Here is a 19,745-nt window from a genome sequence, read left to right on the forward strand (position 1 = left end):
AAGTGCATGTATAACACTCGGAACGGCTCAACGCGATGAGGCGTCGCGGTCGGGAGGGTAAACACGAACCGGAGTTTAGGGCCTTGCCAGGTCGGCCCGCGGGAGTTTGGCCGCAGATTGGCAAAATCCCGTGGCGAGCCCGTGCGGCTCAGGTGCCGGAGTTAAGGTGGGCTTGATGTACGCGTCATCGGCCATTTCATTTGCCATGGTCTAGATTATCGCATCTGATAAGGAAGTTGAGTGCGCCACCGACGATCGAAACGTCTATTCATACACTTGTTGTTAAGTAAACAAATACAGCCAACTAAACCCGACAAAGCTGCCAATGATTCCCAGCGAGCAATACGTGCTGATCAGCATCAGTCTCAAGAACTCGAGACCGCTGAATATGGCAAACTTGTCGTACAGCGCGACAAACAGCAGCAATGGAATGAACCCGAGTAAGAACACGTGGGCGATGCGGTCAAGCAGGAACACGCGATGCGTCGTGCGGCTGTTACTGTTAGCGGTTGTAACACCATTTAGCTTGCCGGACAGCCAACTTACACTGGGGCGAGACCGTCGAAGACGTTGTAGAACGCGAAGATCCAAGCGAACGTGTACAAGTACTTAATAGGCGCCTCTGTGTAATATTAGCCGTGGGGTTCTTCTCGGTCGCAAACTACAACTGCCGTCGCACCTGGTGAAGTGAAGATGAGTGGGAAGAGACTGATATATCCCGAGACAGTCAAAAGATAAAATGGCGTCAGATACCGGCGGTCTTTCAGGGCCAAGAAGCTACATCGTGTCGGTTGAGTTGTCCACACTGGCGAGAACATAAAAGCATACCTAAATGGCACGATGACAAGCAGGATCGCTTTCTCGTGAACATGCCAGCCGAATAGGAACGAAGCAAATCCGCACAATGCCAGAGCGCCGACAAATTTATCGTGCGTCGGGGTGATGATCATTGGAATGAGCGCGATCTCGGCTCGTTAGCATCGCTCACAGTGTGACGGATACAACGCGCGACTTACTAGCTGATAGAATGTCGTCAGGAGGAACGTCGTGCGCGGCTGGACGTCTGGCAAGACATTGAAGGATGAAATGCCGACTAGTCCTCTAGTTAAACTTGCCATGTCGTCCGCATAGACGGGATTTTTCAAAACCTTCCGAAATACTTAACACGATTAGCTTTTAGTTAGGCATTAGATCAAACGACGTACCGAGAAACAAGACGCGGTCCGTTGCCGAATACAGCGCCCAAACGTTTGGTGCCCAGTACGCGTGGCATAGACCCCGCGAGAAGGGAAACAGACGCTTGAATATTTGCGGAACCTGTCCGAGATATATAAACGGACTAAATGCAATAAGCGCGACCGAAATCACGGACAAGCCGAGCAATATCGAGTTTTTCCATCGAATGACTACCTACCATCAGCTTTTGTTTTCAAATCATCTACTCACCAAACTCACCACCCATCAAACTGTTTCTGCTGAGGGCACTGAGATCCAGACAGTAGACGCGCAACAAGTAGGCAAAGTACGCGGGCGCGAGGTACAAGAAGATGTGTTTAAAGCACAACAAGACCGCAAACAAGACCGCACCGCGCAACATGCGTTGCTGTTTCATGGCGACCAGGGACCAGACGAGAATACCAAACAGCATGGCGTTGTACTGGAAATGAATATTGTCGATTATTAAAAACCCGGGCGAGAAGTAAATTGACATGGCAATTGCATATGCAGGCTGGCGGTTGTTGTCGGGCAGCAGGCTGAAGTAGTTTTGCAGGCCGTATACCAGCACGAGTTCAGACACGATCTCGGAAGTTCGCTGGAAGTACACTGTCGCCGTACTGGCGTAATCAAGATTGCCGACAACCAGCATGCCCGGATCGGCATACTGGGCGAACTGGGACAAGAACCATTCAAAGTAAGCAAAGAACGGTGGATAGTCGAGTGTCCATTCCGACGTATCCTGCATCGCACAATTAGTCATATTGACAACGAAATCAAACTGTCTGTCTCGACAGGTCGACTGACCTCATAGTACCATTCCTTCAAAGGCTTTGAATAAGTGATTGCCAGCCAATTCCGGTGAACCTCAAAGTCGGTTGATCTGCTGCGGCACCGACAAGTTAGTTGACACTCACACCCATAGTTCGGCGACGACTACTTACTAAGCCGGATACAGCAACAACTTGAAGCATATCGACGCGACCACGGCATACCTCAGTGCCGGCAGTAGGCTACATTTCAGAGCCATTGATGGATGTTATGTCGGAGAGATTATCGCCACGTGTTGAGTCGAGATCCGAGGAAAATTCAGGGGTTACCAGCCCACAATTTTAGCCAATTGCAGCCATATACGCCTACAAAGTTCGGATAAACCAGTTGTGGTTTGCGTGTTACACGGAACGACCAGCTCAACCAGAAGACCCGAGTAGATAGACTGCACTCTGGTCGTCAAAGTCCACTGCGTCACTGTTATTCCGCCATGGCGATTGCATCCTGGATCCGCACGTTTCCGCTAGTGCAGTATTTAATTGCCTGGGCGCAGGAAATTTTTATGTCGGTCCTGAAGACGGGCCCGGTTCCTCAGCATGTCGCGTTTGTGATGGACGGTAATCGTCGGTTTGCCAGACGTCGCAAGCTTGAAGTTCGCGAGGGGCATTCGGCCGGGTTCGAGAGCCTTGCTCATGTGAGTTTTGTTGTCGAGGTTGGCGGTTAGAAGGATGATGCTAACGAGATTTAAGATTCTTGAGATGTGCTATCAGGTCGGCATCAAGGTCGTGACCGTGTACGCGTTTTCGATCGAAAACTTCAAGCGGCCGACGGTCGAAGTTGACGCGCTGATGGAGATTGCGCGAACCAAGTTGTTGCAAATCATCCACCACGGCGACCTGGCCGACCGGTTCGGGATTTCGATCCGCGTGCTTGGCCAGCGGAACATGATTCCGGCCGACGTTCTGGCTGCGATTGACAAGTCGACGGAAATGACAAAGGGCAATACGACGTAAGTAGTTGACTATTTGTAGTCTTTCTTTGGGCATGGCCTAATCGACGGCAGGGCGATTCTAAACATCTGCTTCCCGTACACGTCGCGGGACGACATCGCGACATCGATGCGCGAGGTCGTGACGCTGTCAGAAAAACACGAGCTCGAGCCGGAAACGATCGACGAAGGCATGCTCGAGCAGCACATGTACACAAAAGACTGCCCGCCGCTCGACATTCTCGTGCGCACGTCCGGAGTTGAGCGGCTGTCGGACTTCATGCTCTGGCAGTCGCATCAGGATTGCACGGTCGAGTTTGTGGACTGCCTGTGGCCCGAGTTTGAGCCGTGGCGGTTCGGGTTGATTTTGCTGAAATGGAGCCGCAACAAGGCGATCGAGTTCCGCAAGACCGAGATGGAGCGCGACCAGAAGGAAATCTGATTATTGGCCGGTGTTTGCATGATGTTGCTTTGTTTGCTACGCACATGTAGTTATTATTGAGACGGTGGGAATCAGGAGTCTGGGATGTTAATAGATGTTTGCTGTGTATAGTTGCTGTAACAGGTAAAATACGGAATAGTACATATTAGTCAATTGATCGATAGTTGGCTACTGGTATTGAGTTTGACTAACTTAATCAAGGGCAATCGATTTTGATTGCCAGAATCTTTATAGAATGACTCGGCTCGGCGCTATGGCCATGATTGGCATTGCCCGCTTTCATTTACGGCGACGCAGGCCACCGGCCCTTGCATTGGACCGCATGATAGTGATTGACTGAGTAATTCTGCCGTGTATTATGTACTATGTATGAGTTGACATGGACCACCGGCACAATCAGCCAGGATCCATGCAGCACCGACACCATCTACGTCTCCGTGTCCTACAGTATCTAATGCTGGCCAAGTCATTGCTACTTGCTAGCGAAGCCTCGCCTACTTGTCACAAGCGAGGAGAAGACTTTTCATATTGCGGCGGTGGGCGGTGGCGTGCGCCTCTGATGCGAGTAAGATAGCCAGTAGTGTATTCTGATAGGCTGGCGATAGTCTCAACCAGGCGGAGATGTGCGATTACTTAGCGCATTTGGGCGGCGGCGCCCGCCCCGTGCGAATGCTTGGACAAGCCACTAAAAAACCCACAAGCAGACGCAGACGCCGACTCAGACTCAGACTCGGCGGACCTTGTGCGCCCTTCGTTATCGTCTTATCTTGTCCTGAAACAAATTATCAACAAACCTACGTCGAGTTCTGACAAATAATAATAGTAATAATTTACTGGCAGTTGAATATGTCAAGAAACAACCGGCCGTACTCGGCGTTACGCCACACTTTGTTAGTGTCCATTGTGTGGGCGCGGCCGTGCGGTGCGCTCTGCTCGACAGACTACTGCGAATCCGCAATGGCCATGCACCATGTTCCGACTACTTCGCGGTTCTAGCCTGCATTTTAACTCCACTACTGTGTCTGCGTCTTTGCTCCTGCTGTCTATTGTCTTGTCGGTCGCGTGTCCTGTGCCCGCGGGCCGCCGTGCCCTGCGACTGGTATGACATGTGCCTATCTCCTCCCTATTCTATTCGACACATACTTAACCTCCGTCAGCCCTCGCGCTGTTCCCGGCAGCCTGACAAAGTTTACCCGCTCGCTCGCTGCACAATGGCTGTCGCTCCGCTTCCCCAGGGTGCCGGCTACGGCATCGTCGTCGGCCTCGGCCTGGCATTTGCCGCCGGCATGATCCTCACCACTTACATGCTCAAGCGCTACCAGCACGAACGCATCACCTCTGAAGAGTTCTCCACTGCCGGCCGCACCGTCAAGACCGGTCTCATTGCCTCGGCCGTCGTCTCGTCCTGGACATGGGCCGCCACCCTGCTCCAGTCGTCCGGCGTCGCCTACCGCTACGGCGTATCAGGTCCGTTGATCCTGTGCAGTAGTCATTTCATTTTTAGCCATTTTCATATTCATCTGTGTATAGGTCCGTTCTGGTACGCGTCCGGTGCCACGGTCCAGATCATTCTCTTTGCGACCATCGCAATTGAGCTCAAGAAGCGTGCGCCGGACGCCCACACCTTCCTCGAAGTCGTGCGCGCTAGATACGGTCCGATTGGCCATGTCGGTGAGTTTCGGTCGTTGTTCCCGGTCTGCTTGTACATTGTTTTCCTAACTATTGCAGTCTTCATGTGCTTCGGCTTGTTCACCAACATCCTCGTCACCGCCATGCTCTTGACCGGCGGCAGCGCCGTCGTGACTGACCTGACCGGCATGCATACTGTCGCTGCCTGCTTCTTGCTCCCGCTCGGCGTCGTTATCTACACCCTGTTTGGCGGTATCAGGGCCACGTTCTTGACAGACTACATCCATACTGTCATCATCCTCGTCATCATTCTGATTTTCGCCTTCTCAACCTACGCCTCCTCCGACGTGCTCGGGTCGCCGGGCAAGGTGTGGGAGATCCTTAGCCAGCTGTCGCAGGAGCACCCCGTTGCCGGCAACGCTGAGGGCTCGTACCTCACCATGCGGTCGAAAGAAGGCGCCATCTTCTTCGTCATTAATATCGTTGGGAATTTTGGAACAGTCTTCCTCGATAACGGCTACTGGAACAAGGCCATTGCTGCGTCGCCAGCCTCGGCCCTGCCCGGCTACGTCCTTGGCGGCGTCGCCTGGTTCGCGATTCCCTGGCTGTGCGCGACGACCATGGGCCTCGCCTGCCTCGCGCTCGAGACTTCGCCAACTTTCCCCACTTATCCCAACCGCATGACCGACGCTGACGTGTCTGCCGGCCTCGTGCTGCCCAACGCGGCCGTCGCGCTGCTCGGCAAAGGCGGCGCCATGTGCTCGCTCCTGCTGATCTTCATGGCCGTCACGTCGGCGTCGTCGGCCGAGCTCATCGCCGTCTCCTCCATCGGCACGTACGACGTCTACAAGACCTACATCAACCCGCGCGCGACCGGCAACCAGCTCATCGTCGTCTCCCACTCGTGCGTCGTCCTCTACGGTCTCGTCATGGCCGGCTTCTCCATCGGCCTCTACTACGCCGGCGTGTCCATGGGCTACCTCTACCTGCTCATGGGCGTCATCATCTCGTCCGCCGTCCTGCCCGCCACCCTCACGCTCATGTGGTCCAAGCAGAACGTGCTTGCCGCCGCCCTTTCGCCCGTGCTCGGGCTCGCGTGCAGCCTGATCGCCTGGCTCGTGACCACGTCCAAGCAGAACAACGGTGTCATCAACGTCGAGACGTCCGGTGCGAATAACCCCATGCTTGCCGGCAACGTCGTCGCGCTCCTGTCCCCCGTCGTCTTCGTCCCGATCCTGACCTACCTCGGCGGCCCGCAAAACTACGACTGGGAGTCCATGAAAACCATCAAGCAGGTCCGCGATGACTATTCGGCCTCGCCCACCCCTGCTGCTGCTGACCTCGATGACGACTCCAAACACGCCGGCTCCGACACCCCTCCCGCGCAGCCAACCGACTCCACCGAGGCCCTCATGCGCGCGTCCAAGATCGCGCGCGGCCTGACTGTTTTCATGACAATCGCGCTCCTCGTCTTGTGGCCAATGCCAATGTACGGCACTGGCTACGTGTTCTCCAAGAAATTCTTCACGGGCTGGGTCGTCGTCGGCATCATCTGGATCCTGCTCTCGCTCATCGTCGTCGGCCTGTATCCGATCTGGGAAGGCCGCGGCGCGCTCCTGCATACCGCCAAGGGCGTCTGGTACGACATCTCGGGACAGCGCGGCCGGCTGGGGAAGAACCCCAATGGGGACGAGTTCGTGCTCGACGGCGCCGACGTCGGTGTGCCCCGGGATGATGTCGTGGTCGACAAAAAAGATTGATTGTTCGGCCTGCCTTGCTTTTAATTTGTATTTTTCGTAAAAATATCCTACATGTACATCGCTTTAATATAATATACAATCCAGCTAATTGAGTCGCTGCCCTTAATATCGTTACAACTGTCGTTTCCACGACGGTAACGACCAGCTGCCGTGTCAACACCAGCGGTCGTGTCAGTACTTAATCTGAATGCGACCAAAAAGAAATAAATCAATCGTACTCCGTGCCGGAAAAAAAAATCAACTGCATGCCAGGAATTAAACCTGGATATATTCCTTCCCTGCCAGGGGTCGAACCTGGAATCTCCCGCTAGATACATTCGATCGTAGGCGGACGCCTTGCCATTGGGCCACAAGGAACGTTGCTTGTTAGGCTTTGCAATATTTGCTGGTTGTACCAAAATTTCCAACCCTAACCCTATATATATATATAGAGATATATATGTGTGTCAATAGAAGAGCCCTTTCCAAAAACAAAAACCAAAAAACCAACCAAAATCGTCACTTTGCGTAAATGTATTGGAGAAATGCGCCGATACTTAAACAGCATATGAGTATTTAGAAGTTTAAGTGTTGACGTTTATACGCAAGATATGGAATGTAATCAGACAGTGGACAAATTGACATTGAAACAGACTCTCCTCTGGAAGATAGGAACACTGTTCTTGGCTGGCCACGTGGGCTATCTTCGCCAGGCATGTTGACTTGGGCTCTTCAGCATGTAGACAGATCTTGTCGGATAATTGGACGGACAAAAATGTGAACGATCGGACAATTATTGCATGCTTTCAAGCTCCATCGCGGCCATTTGATCATTTACCTAACTCGGAATGCTGAGGGACCGACCTGGAGATCCATATTGCTGCCGACAGTCCACTTTTGAACCAAATTCGAAGTGCGCGGCGGCAAACCGGGAAGCCGGTAATAGCTCCGAGTCATTGCACATCGCGACTACATCGTAATATGCCATATTGTTTCCTCCTGGCGTTTCTTCACTTCCTTCTGAATAGACACATACGGGACACTTGGAACTCGGCCAATCAACCGTAGCTGGCCTCCGAGTCAGGCAGGTTGGGCAAGATTAGGAGCGAACTCAATCGCGCGGGTCACAGCGTACGTACGCTGTATTGACACCGCCACACACGATGTACGCAAGCTCCTGCTATATATAGTTATATATATATATGCATCGCCGCTGTCGGTCCTATGTGTTGATCAATATCTGAGCATCTCTTACAATTGTCTGTCACCGAGTAACCTTGGACAGTATCCATCACACCATGAGAGTCGCCGACGCCGATGTCCCCAGTTCGTGTTCGATCGTGTGATTTGCGCTTGCATTTCAGCTAATGAGCTTAGAATTTGTGCTTGTACCAAAACAGACCGAACTCGAAGTCTTTTATCACAATCCTTTACACCGCGAGCTTGCCGCATCAGTGCAATATCGGATCAAGTTCGTCGACGAACCGCCGCCAACACAAGCAGAGAATGGTTCCAGTCGGCCGACGCCTTTCACGGCAGACCATGTTGCACATCATCAAATATACGATTCCTATAATGACTCTCCAATAGGCGACTATGCACTACGACAAGAACTGTTTGTTCCTTCTCTTGCTGCCCAAGAAGCCGCCTGCGACACGTCTATCGCGGCCAGATTTTTCCACCCGAAGCCCATTTCGTACGAGCTCGGCAATTTCACGCTTTACAATCCGACAACAACCCATCCGGTCTCGACAATGCTCAGCCCACGCCTGAACCACCACCCCGCCGACCTCTACGACTCTCTGCGCGCTCACGGCTGTCCCGCCGGCTTCGCATTCACGTACGCACCGCCGCCCTCGGTCGGGACAAAGAAGTACTCTTTCGTATGGAACGACATTGACGTCTCATCCTCATTCGGCGGCGGCCCGGCAAGCATGTCTGGCAAATGCAACTTCGTTGACCCGGCATCCTCGACCTCCAGGGTGGCCGTCGCAAAACTATACATCTACAATCTCGACAGGCTATTATACCCCAGCAGAGCGTCGTCACCGAGCACGTCTGACGACAGAAACAACGAGATCGTGCTTATCGAGGATAACATTCGCTTGCTGGACGTTAATATTGACAGGAAAGGGTTTGAGGCGAGCCTGCTACTGTCAGTGATTATGATCGCCATCGCGCATGAACGCGCCCGCGGACTTGCGTCGCGTGAGAAACGGCGCAAAAGGGAGACCGAGGCGGCTGAACGTGCCGAGCGCGAGCGAGCACGCGTCCACGCCGAGGCTGAAGCCCGGGACAAGCGCGAGCGGGACAAGGCCGAGGCCAAAGCGCGAGACCAATTGCGCAAGAATGAGGAGTTGGCAAGGAGACTGCAAGAGAAAGAGCGAGCTAGAGCCGAGAAAGAGCGACTGCGAATGGAAAGAAATAGTGAAAAGTACGCCAAGGTGTTGGCCGCTCGTGAAGACGCGGCCCGCAAGAAAGACGAAGGGTTGGCTCGGAAATTGCAGGAAAAAGAAGAACAGGAATTAGCGAAGATACGACGGAGCGACGAAGAGTTCGCTCGAAAACTGCAAATGGAGGAAGAGCGCAATTCACCCACGCGAAGATATGGCATGAAGGTTGCCAAATTGCGTCGAAGCTTGCCACACACGACGTCGGCAGACACCGGGGCTATCGATTAGCTTGCTGCCAAAGGAGCTGGTTACTGGCACGATTTGTAGAGTTATAAGTGGATAGTTTAACATTAACACGCGCATGACTATAGAACAGTTACTGGATAATATAAACCCGATCAAAAAACCATACAACAAACCGATATAGTTATAACATAATGAGTAAAACCTCTTTGCAACCAGACAATCCCTCTCTGGCACCAGCCATGTACATCCCACAGTTCGAAGCGAAAGACTTTGTCAAAACGAATTTTTTTTCAAAACAAGCGAAGAAGCGTAATTTCCATTGAATTGGGGACTGTTATGCTCGCGTCTTGATGCTCTTGGACACTTGTGGCTGATTGGTCATGTGCGGATACTTGATTCCCTGCTGAACTTTGGGAACAAAGTACGCGTGTTGCAGGGCCCGTTTGGCTGAAATTCGGCATGAAGGGTCGTACACAAGGAAAGCCTCCAAAAGATCGATTCCATCTTGATCGAGCGCTGAGATATGCTTCGCGAGGTCCTTACGACTCCACTGTGGGAACGTGGTCTTGAAATCCGGCAGCAGTGACACGCCGGGCCAGACATCCTCATCAGGTGTCCCGAGCAATCTGAAAATCTTGAATATCTCATCAATCTCAGAGTCGCCAGGGAATAACGGTTTGCGCGTGACCATTTCCGCAAATATACATCCAATCGACCAAATGTCGACGCCAGTAGAGTACTGCCGGCCTCCGAGAAGGATCTCTGGCGAGCGATACCACAGAGTGACAACCTCGTGGGTGTACACTCGCAGAGGAACACCGAACGCTCTGGCAAGGCCAAAGTCCGCGAGCTTGAGGTTTCCCTCCTTGTCGATGAGCAAGTTCTGGGGCTTCAGGTCACGATGCAAAATTCTATGCGCATGGCAGTAGTTGGTACCTTGCACAAGCTGCGACATGAACTTCTTGATCATGTCCGCTCCAAGTCCGACATTCTGTGGGATGGCTTCCATGTACCTCTTCAAATCCATGTCAAGGAACTCCATTACCAAGTAGAGTTTGTGATTGTCGGCGTGGACAATGTTAAAAAGCGAGACAATATTTTCGTTGCGCATTTCCTTGAGCAGAGAGATTTCTCGAATGGCGGTCGACGGCACACCTTCGTCCTCGGCCTCCAACCGGATCTTTTTCAACGCGACTACCCGGTTATTGTTTGTAGTGTCGCGGGCCTTGTACACGACTCCGTACGTTCCTGGATAATTGTCATCAGGCTTTGTATTTCATGGAGCGCGAAAATATGCTTACCTTCACCGATCTTTTCTAACTTCTGGAAATCCGAAAGCTCAACCATCTCGCACTATTAAATGTTTCGCTTGTTGTGCGTGTATAAAATCCGTGAGTGGGTCAATTCTATACTGACAGCCTCAAATCTGGACAGATACAAATACCGCCCTGATTTTCGTAAGTACGGGACTGCTGAGGAAAGAGGAAAACAAACAACTGAGAAGTGTAGACGTGGACGAGTGCAAGACAAGTCGAGAAACTTGGGTTACGGAGTATAATAGCGGCTGACGATCGAACGGCGACAAAAAGAGTTTGTGGAACACTGACTTCCTGTTCTGGCAGGGGTAAACAAGGGGGTCTCACAAACAATCAGCCACACCGCGGCCCTGGCTCTAAAAGCACTGCCACTTTGAATGTGGCTGTGTGTTTTGACGCGTCGAACGCGTGGCCACGCCATGGAATGTAATTATGCGAAAATTATTATAATCAAAGATAATAGAGTCATTTAATTATGAATATCTTACAAAGTCAATATATACAAATCCACATAGCTCCAGGCAAATATATTTACAATTATCTTCAAAGTGATCAGCCTACTTTGCCGTAGTGGCAAGTGTGCCTAGCAACTTTCGTATAGCACCGCGTGGGCGGCGCAATCTCATGCAAAGAATCAGAACCGAGGTCAAAAGTGCAAGACTGCCAGCCTGATGCGAAGCGGCCAAGGGCGTCGGAACCAAGTACAAAAGTGTGGTGATGCCGAGCGTGACTTGCAAAACGGCAAAACCGATCACGCCATGGGAACCACGATAGACGATCCGCGGGATTAGGTTTCTGCGGTAGAGTCTGTTGGAAAGGATGTGGAAGCCGACGATACTGACGAAGGAGGTTGTGGCCATGATGCGGTGGATCAGTTGAACGGTCACTGGGTTCTCCAGCATGTTGCGCCAGATCAAGTCGGAATCGTCCTTTGCGCGCGCATAAACGGAAGAAAACAGTTCAGATTTGGGAGGGATAAAACCTTCGCCCATGTAAGGGAACTCGTTATAAATTAAGCCAGCGTCGAGACCAGCAACAAACGCTCCTGATGTCGTCAGTGCTGCATTTTACCTGTATACTGTGATAGCATCAACCTACCAGACATTGCAGTCAAAAAGACCAGTCCGAGTAATCCTGCAGCAGCATACTTGTATGGCTTCAAAATCGGATTACTTAGCATGGAAATATTGCTTAGGGCCAGCTTGGGATCCTTGATCCATCGATTCTCCTTCAGTACTTCCAACCCGGTCCAAAGCATTGACAAATAGACACAAAACGCCAATCCCAAGTGCGCCGCCAGTCGGTACTGAGATACACGAGGATGATTGTCTTTGTACTTGCCCGGCTCGACAGCGTCCTTCAAGAAATGATCGCTCAAACCAGATTTGACCATCCACCACCCAATGAAACCCTGAAACCCAATCAACAGCGCAATGCCAAAAATCCGTCGACTAACACGGGGACTCGTCTTTTTCCGCAAGACGAAATACAGTCCAGGCAGAACGAACGACAATCCGATTGCACGACCCCATAGCCGATGAGCCCACTCCATAAAGAAAATAAACTTGAACTCGTCCAACGTCATTTTAGAGTTGAGAAGCTTGTACTCCGGCGACTCCTTATATTTCTCGAATTCTGCTTCCCAATCTGCCTGTGTCAATGGCGGGATAGACCCCGTGACGGGCTTCCATTCGGTAATCGACAGACCAGATTCGGTAAGCCTGGTAAGTCCACCGAGAACCACGATGCCAAAAACTAGAGCAGCGGAGCCAACAAGCCAGTAACCGACGCTCTTTTCTGTAATTACCCGTTGCGGTCGTAGCAGAAAACCATTATTTCCAATGTCAAGCTCCGCTAACCTCGCAGAAGCACTCGAAGAGAACAAACGCTTGGCAGACTCCGAGAGACCATTAAATAAGGACGTACTTTTCTTTGATACAGTCGCCGAGGGGCGTCCGAGTAGCCATGGCGCTGTGTTCTGGAGAAAGCCGGAAATTCGGAAAGGCGCTGCCAGCTGGCGAGGAGGTGGAGGACAGGACCGGACAAGTGATTGGTGACCGCGAAGACACGACTTCACACTGGCGTTGTGCGTAAAGAACAGAGCCGGACGAGCCAGTTCTTTCGACATGGCAATCCAGTTCAGTTCAATTCGAGGGGGCCACACTTGTTGATTCGTTGGTGTAGAAACACGAATCCGAGAAATTTCAGAGGATACCGCACCTAGAATACGGCTCCACATTTCAACCGAGTGGGCTAAAATGGGTCTATTCTCAGCTTTTAAGGTCCTTAAGATATCGTCGGAAGATGCCGACTCGACCAGCGTACTTCCGACAGTGCCGGAAGATGGCTGCGACCTCGTGTGCGACACTTGCACCACAAAGTTCCCGTCGTCGCTCAAGATAGAGACGGAAGATAAGCTATGGGGCACCGTCAGGCCGTGGCGGTATCACATCCTGGTTGCGACAGGCAAGACTGACTGGGCTCATGGGCTGGGAGACGAGAAGAGTTCCGTGTCGGTCGAGCTTGGAGCGTGGGCGCCCAAGGATGAGACTGTCGGACGGGTTATCGTGTCGAACTCGTCGCTTGCGCCCCCGCCGGGGTATTTCGAAACTACAGAAAGAGAAGACAAAAAGACCAAACTGCTTGTCCTGCCAACCATGATCGAAGCAACCGGCGTCTCTCCCAGTACGGCAGAGGCCGTCGCGAACGGACTGATGACCGTCAAGAAACCGACTGATGCCATGCCCGACGCTATCGACGGCGCGACTGTTTCTCATAAAGGCCACTTGGCCGTCGTGCTGATATGTTCTCACCGAACTCGCGACAAACGCTGTGGCGTCACGGCGCCCATCTTGAAAAAGGAGTTTGAGTTGAACTTGAGAGAGCATGGACTCCTGAGAGACGTTAACGACGACCGAGCTGGTGGCGTCCCGATCTACTTCGTATCACATGTCGGTGGTCATAAATATGCTGGAAATGTCATCGTATATCGAAGTACTGGCGAAGGAATATGGATGGGTCGCGTTGAACCGGTAAGTTAATTTCTTGTCCACCATAGGATTTGGCGTTCAAACTAACTGTTCCTTAGAAGCACTGCAAAGCCATCGTGGAGGAAACTATCCTCCAGGGACGTGTGTATCCGGAGACTCTGCGCGGTGCATTCAAGTCGGACTGGTGATAATTTCAAATTCGGAAGGATCATGATGCACTTGACATAATGATCTGGCTGCATGGTGGAGTAATGGATAGGGAATATAATGGTAATACAGTTATACAGGACGGTATAGAAATCATTAACGATGATGCATTTCAACTTGTTTGTTAGATTAACAGCCGGGAATCAATATAACAATTAACGAAGTGAAGATCCCCTCATATTGGCAAATTCGCCCACGGCTTCATTTCACGATTAGTACAGTAATATTGATACAAGTTACTCATGCGGCCAAAAATATATACAGTTGAACTCTAATCGTACAATCATTCTTCCACAAAGCCAAAGCAATCAACTAGGCATTCGCTTTCTCAGTTCTGGGCTCCGGCTTGGACAAATAGCCACGAACTTCAGAATTCTTGTAGTACTCTATATCTCTTCGTCTGATCGGGCGGGATTCCAACGGAAGGGTGGAGAAATATTGTGGACGCAGCAGCGCTCGGAGAGCTAAGAACGAATTAGAGTTGCAAACCAGCAGGCCACCATCGATTGCAAGCACATACCTAACCGATTGTAGTATTTGGTAGTAACAGTGCCACCGAGTTCCTCAATGCACTTAATGGCTTCCTTTGAAGCCCTAGAAACAGTAATATTAAGTGGCGTTTTGAAATTCTCCTTTCCCTGTCACGCATATATTAGTGTATGATTGATGCCGGCAAAGGATATATAGCTTACATCAGCGAGAAGTTTGACACCGTCCTTAATGCCTCTACAAGCTCTTGAATCCAGGAGATGCTTCATCGTGACTGGTTTGCTCGGGTCTATTCTGCCCTTGTCGATCCACTCCTGCAGTCTCCCGAGATTCAGTTTGACGAGGTCCTGTGCAAAACTGCAAACCACGTCAGCAAACATCACACGAACTACATCCACAAACCGACATACTTATTCGTGAAGCCAATTTTTGGAAGAGTCTTGTGCAATGGAGTCTGGCCACCCTCAAACCAAGGATGCACGCTCTCTTTCTGCTTCTGGCCATTCATACCGCGACCGGAAGTTTTACCCTGTAGTATCCTCCATTAGCACTCGATGATATGAAATCGCATTCTGAACATTCTGGACCAACCTTTCCGCTAGAGGGACCGCGGCCCACTCGCTTCGCTTTCCTGTATGCTGTCGGAACGTTGCTGAGCGCCGACATGACGGACCGTTTGACGCTCACTTGATGCCGGCAAGCCGAGAACAACATCGGCCAAGCAGGCGCGAGTACTCGTCGCGAGCTGAACAGTATCGAGTTCATGGTCGCAGCCTGAGGAGGAGTAGTGAAAGTGGTCGATAAATTTCCATTCGAGTGTCTCAAAAGGTTCTGTCGTGGGTTAGGGGAGTATCAAGGTGCCGGATCTAGCGCGTCGCTCAACACAGAGCGCGCATGTCAAAACCTGCGACAAAAACAGGTCCAGCACAACAAAACAAACAGAGTGTCCAACAGCCTCTTTTAAAGATAGGCGATTGTGGAGCTTTAAAGGAGAATGTGAGTGTCTGCAATTTTTACTGTTAGGAGTTATTTTAGAAAGAATTTTTGTTAATTTGTTGCGGTATAGAGACGCGTCAGCCTGGCCGGTGGGTAGCTCACGTCGACTCAACGGCTTACAGCGACATAGCCGGTCTATGCATATTACGTTTAAACATTTTAGGGTTGATATTTCGCCTTTCTATGTGCTTGGAATTAGCTCTGGACTATCTGGTTCTCATACCTCGCCCAAGGGAACAAGAGAATTAATCACATCGCAGCGTTACTGGCTGGCTGCTGGAGCTGCTCGTGTTCCTTCTCCACTCACCAACAACTTTGTACATACGCAATCATATATTGGAAGACGAGGTACTAAGATAATGTCGACGCAGAGCATACTTATCCCGTCTTCTCCTCCCGGGGCTAGCTATCCTGCGCGCATGGCTGCTCGTGTCCCTGGGCCACGTAGCTCGTCGCACAATAGGCTCGTGTCGTCCTACATACCACCAGAACTGGTCGACCAGATTCCTGATTTTGATGAGAATGACTTACTGTCTGACGAGGAAGATCTGAGCTTCAACGATAGCCACATACTTGTGACTAAAAATTCACAACGATCTGCGTCGATTCAACAACAGCGTGCCCCGCCTCAGCATGTGACAAGAATGCAGTCATTCGAGGCCGATGATGATTGCTCGATCATTGGTTGGTCCTCGTCCCCATACTCGCACAAGGTCTCTACGATGCAGGAAAAGAACGTTTTGGGTGGGGCCGTGAATTCAAATCGGATGCAACAGATCAAGGCGTCGGGACTGTCGTCCATGTCAACCAATGTCGGCCAGTCAACCGTGACGATTGATATCCCTGACAATGAAATTCAGTTGATCAAGCAACCCAATGCTGGGTCGAAACGGACATTGCCGTGGGAGAATCACAGTTCCTCGAAGAGTGAAGTCATGTCGGAAGCGATCAGCCACGCGGCAAAGAAGAAAGTAAATTCGAAAGTCGTGAATAAGAATCGCTATGCAGATATTATCGAGGTGAACACTAAAATGAAGGCTACAAGGACAACATCTACAAAACGCTCCGGTTCCAGGGCAGCGAGTGAAGCACCGGAGCCGCAAAAGCGAATAGCCAAGATATTTTTAAGCGAAGAGCAGAGACTTGTGATTCGGCTAGTGTGTGAAGAGAGAAAGAGCGTGTTCTTCACTGGCTCTGCGGGTGAGTGGACTTGTACGGGGCCTTGGGTGGTAAAAATACTCACTTTGGCTAGGTACCGGAAAATCGGTCTTGCTGCGCGAGATTATTTCAACTTTGCGAAGGAAGCATAGCAGAGACTATGAAGCTGTCGCAGTCACGGCTTCGACTGGACTAGCTGCCTGCAACGTCGGTGGTGTCACGCTCCATAGCTTTGCCGGGTTTGGCCTTGGAAAGGAAGATCTGCCGACCCTCGTGAAACGAATTCGAAGGAATAAGAAGGCTATGCAGCGTTGGCTACAGACGAAAGTTCTCATTATGGACGAGATTTCGATGGTAGACGGCGAGCTATTTGATAAGCTTGAGGCCATCGCACGCCAAATTCGAAATAGGGACTCGCCGTTTGGCGGCATACAGCTTGTTGTCACTGGTGACTTTTTTCAACTACCACCCGTACCTGACTATGGAAAAAAGACGTCGAGTTTTGCATTTGAGGCAAATTCATGGAATATTGCGATTCCAGAGACAATTTGCTTGACGCAGGTTTTCCGACAGAAGGACCAAAGTATGTAACATTGTGAGTAGTTTTATGTTATGTTTCGCTAAGATGATGGTAGCATTCGTTGATATGCTTAACGAGATGCGAATTGGCAAATTATCCCAGGCATCAATCGAAGAATTTAAGAAATTGGATCGCCTACCTGTGTATGACGACAATCTCGAACCTACTGAGCTATTTTGTACCCGCCAGGAAGTCGAAATGGCTAATAGCAGAAGGATGAGCGGCCTTCCAGGGCAAGAGCATACGTATGACGCTTTTGACTCTGGAACCAGCGAGCCTGCAGTCCGAGCCAAGCTTTTGAGCAATTGCATAGCTCCAGACCAAGTGGTTCTGAAACAGGATTGTCAGGTCATGTTAATCAAGAATATGGATGAAGTGCTGGTCAATGGGTCTCTGGGAAAGGTCATAGGTTTTATGAATGAGAGCGTGTATGCAAAGTACCGTGAAGACCAATTCCGCGAACAGTTCGGCAGTGGCGACACCTCTGACGGAGATTGGGAGCCTAACGGCAAAGCAGGAAGGAAACCAGAGGTGCCATATCCTGACGACGACAGTTTGGGGATAACAAGCTTGCGGGAGAGGAAGAATAAGCGGGAGGAGGAATTTGTTCGCGCCATGGCTGATACGTCGAAGAAGTGGCCGCTGGTTCGTTTCACGTTGCCGGATGGTACTACCAGAGACACGTTAATCTTGACTGAGACTTGGAAGATTGAGTTGCCTAATGGTGAAATCCAAGCTCAAAGATCTCAAGTGCCGCTGATTTTGGCTTGGGCGCTATCTATTCATAAGGCGCAGGGCCAGACCCTAGAGCGTGTCAAGGTTGATCTTGGCAGGGTGTTTGAAAAGGGACAGGCCTATGTCGCGCTTAGTCGGGCTACGTCGAAGGACGGTCTACAAGTCTTGCATTTCAATGCTACAAAAGTCAGAGTGCACGAAAAGGTCACAAAGTTCTATCTATCCCTGACAACATTCAATCAGACGCGTCGTGATCAGGATGACGAAGCCTTGCTAGAGGCACATGGCTAGTATCAAGCGACACAAATTTTAGAATTTAGATGGGTTTCAATTGTGGTTGTTCGTTTTGCGACACAAACTGTTGCTAAATCTCATGGACATATTTGGCTTATGTATTATATATCCGTATACTCTTTGTATACTACCGCATAAACTAATCACTGCATAAATTAATCAGATGCATACAACAATCTACGCCCGTAACTCCACATCAATTACATCAAGTGCGACCTCATCTATAGCACTATTTATCTACTGCGAAGGACTGGTTTCGCGGGATCCCATGGTCCTTGTATTTCACTAGCATAATGCCTGTCAGTGCCCGGATTTGATTCATGCAACAAATAATAGTACATACTTTTTATATTTTTGTAGTGCAATAAGCCATCCAGGTGCTACAAAGACGGCTGACAATATTGCGACAGACCATACACCAAGGGCCCACCATCCGCCGATGTAAAACATGCCAACTTCGGTTACGATAGCTAGAATCGACGTGAGAATGAGATGAGCAACAAACGAGTATGATCGAAGCCATCGGGAGAATATTGGGAATAGACCGAATAGTTCGATCGAGAAGAGAAGAAATGAGAAGACGCTCAATGTCGTAGAGAGCCGAGATGCCAGCACAGTAGCCGCAGCTATTGCCAAATTCGTCGACAGTGTCGGAGGGAAGCTGGAGCAACTTAGTCAAGCGCATAGTTAGCTGCCAATTGATCCACTCACGTCTTTCTCGAGCCGATGGAGTAATCATGAAAGAAAACGTTTAAGAGAAACAACCAAAATGAGAGGGCCCAAATAGAGTCCGACGACGTTGACTGTGTCAATGACTTCAGAACTGGTGAAAGTCCTAGCAAAGTCGAAACAATCAAGATCGCCGACTTAGCTGTGGCGGCTGCATTTATGTCTATTAGCTGCATCTACCATTGCAGTCTAGTTTGCCTGTACTCACTTCGACTTGTCGTGTTCTCCTCGCCTAGGCCGTCCCAGGCAAAGTATCCCACCAGCGTGCAGAATGAACCAATGCTTGCAAACCAAGCGGGGTTGTACTTGTCTCGGTAAATTGCAACGAACACGCAAACGAAAATGGCGACAGTATACACATGAGATATGATGACTGTCGAGTCCGACGACAACGCCCAAAACGAATACTGTTGGACATGCAGGTTGCGCTTAAGCTGGGATAGGAAAGAGGAATCCACGTAGTTGTCTGGATAAGGTTGATGAACCCAAAGCAGCTTCCTCCATGGCCGCTTAGCCATGGCTAAGGAGTCAGACTTGTACGTCTGTCCAGTTGTGGTGCGTTGAGAATTATCCATATCAACATGAATGCATTCTAAGGTCGGTCACATAACCTACAATAAAAAAATTCTGCACTCTACTTATTAGTATGAACGTGTATAAATATAATCGTCGGTTGCAGAACCCAATTGATAAGACACCAATGTTGCAGAGTAGAATGTTCGCAGCGCTGCCAACCATAAATCTAACATATATTCAAAGCATACCAGTTGAATAGCAAAGAGAATGGCATAGTCCTGAAGTGTACGCTGTCGACTCGGAATCTACATG

At 50.4% G+C, this 19,745-nt stretch overlaps 9 protein-coding genes and 1 non-coding gene across 10 annotated transcripts; 4 read left to right on the plus strand and 6 right to left on the minus strand.

Moving 5' to 3' along the window:
- Nucleotides 1–171: 171 nt before the first annotated feature.
- POJ06DRAFT_42934 (glycosyl transferase) lies at nt 172–2,360 on the minus strand. The gene is made up of 9 exons (XM_056191016.1): nt 2,160–2,360; nt 2,023–2,101; nt 1,456–1,957; nt 1,206–1,406; nt 1,017–1,159; nt 829–965; nt 680–777; nt 547–622; nt 172–493 (listed from the first exon to the last, which is right to left on the minus strand). The coding sequence occupies exons 1-9, from the start codon at nt 2,243–2,245 to the stop codon at nt 283–285; spliced, it is 1,533 nt and encodes a 510-aa protein (XP_056040157.1). The 5' UTR covers nt 2,246–2,360; the 3' UTR covers nt 172–282.
- Nucleotides 2,320–3,659, plus strand: POJ06DRAFT_42977 (putative undecaprenyl diphosphate synthase-domain-containing protein). The gene is made up of 4 exons (XM_056191018.1): nt 2,320–2,680; nt 2,736–2,995; nt 3,050–3,539; nt 3,618–3,659. The coding sequence occupies exons 1-3, from the start codon at nt 2,477–2,479 to the stop codon at nt 3,414–3,416; spliced, it is 831 nt and encodes a 276-aa protein (XP_056040158.1). The 5' UTR covers nt 2,320–2,476; the 3' UTR covers nt 3,417–3,539; nt 3,618–3,659.
- Nucleotides 3,660–4,627: 968 nt separating this feature from the next.
- On the plus strand, nt 4,628–6,805 carry POJ06DRAFT_283903 (uncharacterized protein; the record flags this gene model as incomplete). Its single annotated transcript, XM_056190139.1, has 4 exons — nt 4,628–4,883; nt 4,947–5,087; nt 5,145–5,515; nt 5,576–6,805. The coding sequence occupies 4 exons, from the start codon at nt 4,628–4,630 to the stop codon at nt 6,803–6,805; spliced, it is 1,998 nt and encodes a 665-aa protein (XP_056040159.1).
- Nucleotides 6,806–7,078: 273 nt separating this feature from the next.
- POJ06DRAFT_t87 lies at nt 7,079–7,162 on the minus strand. Its single transcript has one exon. It is a non-coding gene; the product is annotated as a tRNA-Arg (tRNA).
- A 755-nt stretch (nt 7,163–7,917) lies between these two features.
- POJ06DRAFT_263200 (uncharacterized protein) lies at nt 7,918–9,513 on the plus strand. Its single transcript, XM_056188841.1, has 2 exons — nt 7,918–8,110; nt 8,162–9,513. Exons 1-2 carry the CDS (start codon nt 8,083–8,085, stop codon nt 9,463–9,465), a joined length of 1,332 nt encoding a protein of 443 aa, XP_056040160.1. The 5' UTR covers nt 7,918–8,082; the 3' UTR covers nt 9,466–9,513.
- On the minus strand, nt 9,514–11,105 carry POJ06DRAFT_216140 (kinase-like domain-containing protein). The gene is made up of 2 exons (XM_056185533.1): nt 10,725–11,105; nt 9,514–10,671 (listed from the first exon to the last, which is right to left on the minus strand). The coding sequence occupies exons 1-2, from the start codon at nt 10,768–10,770 to the stop codon at nt 9,758–9,760; spliced, it is 960 nt and encodes a 319-aa protein (XP_056040161.1). The 5' UTR covers nt 10,771–11,105; the 3' UTR covers nt 9,514–9,757.
- A 191-nt stretch (nt 11,106–11,296) lies between these two features.
- POJ06DRAFT_203191 (cytochrome oxidase assembly protein-domain-containing protein) lies at nt 11,297–12,867 on the minus strand (the record flags this gene model as incomplete). The annotated part of the gene is made up of 2 exons (XM_056185309.1): nt 11,297–11,784; nt 11,838–12,867. 2 exons carry the CDS (start codon nt 12,865–12,867, stop codon nt 11,297–11,299), a joined length of 1,518 nt encoding a protein of 505 aa, XP_056040162.1.
- A 130-nt stretch (nt 12,868–12,997) lies between these two features.
- POJ06DRAFT_283907 (Sucraseferredoxin-like protein) lies at nt 12,998–13,917 on the plus strand (the record flags this gene model as incomplete). Its single annotated transcript, XM_056190140.1, has 2 exons — nt 12,998–13,771; nt 13,828–13,917. The coding sequence occupies 2 exons, from the start codon at nt 12,998–13,000 to the stop codon at nt 13,915–13,917; spliced, it is 864 nt and encodes a 287-aa protein (XP_056040163.1).
- A 331-nt stretch (nt 13,918–14,248) lies between these two features.
- Nucleotides 14,249–15,190, minus strand: POJ06DRAFT_271736 (ribosomal protein L18e/L15P; the record flags this gene model as incomplete). The annotated part of the gene is made up of 5 exons (XM_056189519.1): nt 14,249–14,400; nt 14,457–14,574; nt 14,629–14,782; nt 14,836–14,954; nt 15,017–15,190. 5 exons carry the CDS (start codon nt 15,188–15,190, stop codon nt 14,249–14,251), a joined length of 717 nt encoding a protein of 238 aa, XP_056040164.1.
- Nucleotides 15,191–18,303: 3,113 nt separating this feature from the next.
- POJ06DRAFT_286995 (phosphatidylinositol N-acetylglucosaminyltransferase subunit C) lies at nt 18,304–19,435 on the minus strand (the record flags this gene model as incomplete). Its single annotated transcript, XM_056190251.1, has 4 exons — nt 18,304–18,473; nt 18,532–18,858; nt 18,900–19,068; nt 19,126–19,435. The coding sequence occupies 4 exons, from the start codon at nt 19,433–19,435 to the stop codon at nt 18,422–18,424; spliced, it is 858 nt and encodes a 285-aa protein (XP_056040165.1). The 3' UTR covers nt 18,304–18,421.
- Between the last annotated feature and the right edge of the window lie 310 nt (nt 19,436–19,745).

Source organism: Lipomyces tetrasporus, assembly GCF_029532465.1.
Source record: "Lipomyces tetrasporus strain NRRL Y-64009 chromosome Unknown POJ06scaffold_13, whole genome shotgun sequence".
Lineage (NCBI taxonomy): Eukaryota > Fungi > Ascomycota > Lipomycetes > Lipomycetales > Lipomycetaceae > Lipomyces > Lipomyces tetrasporus.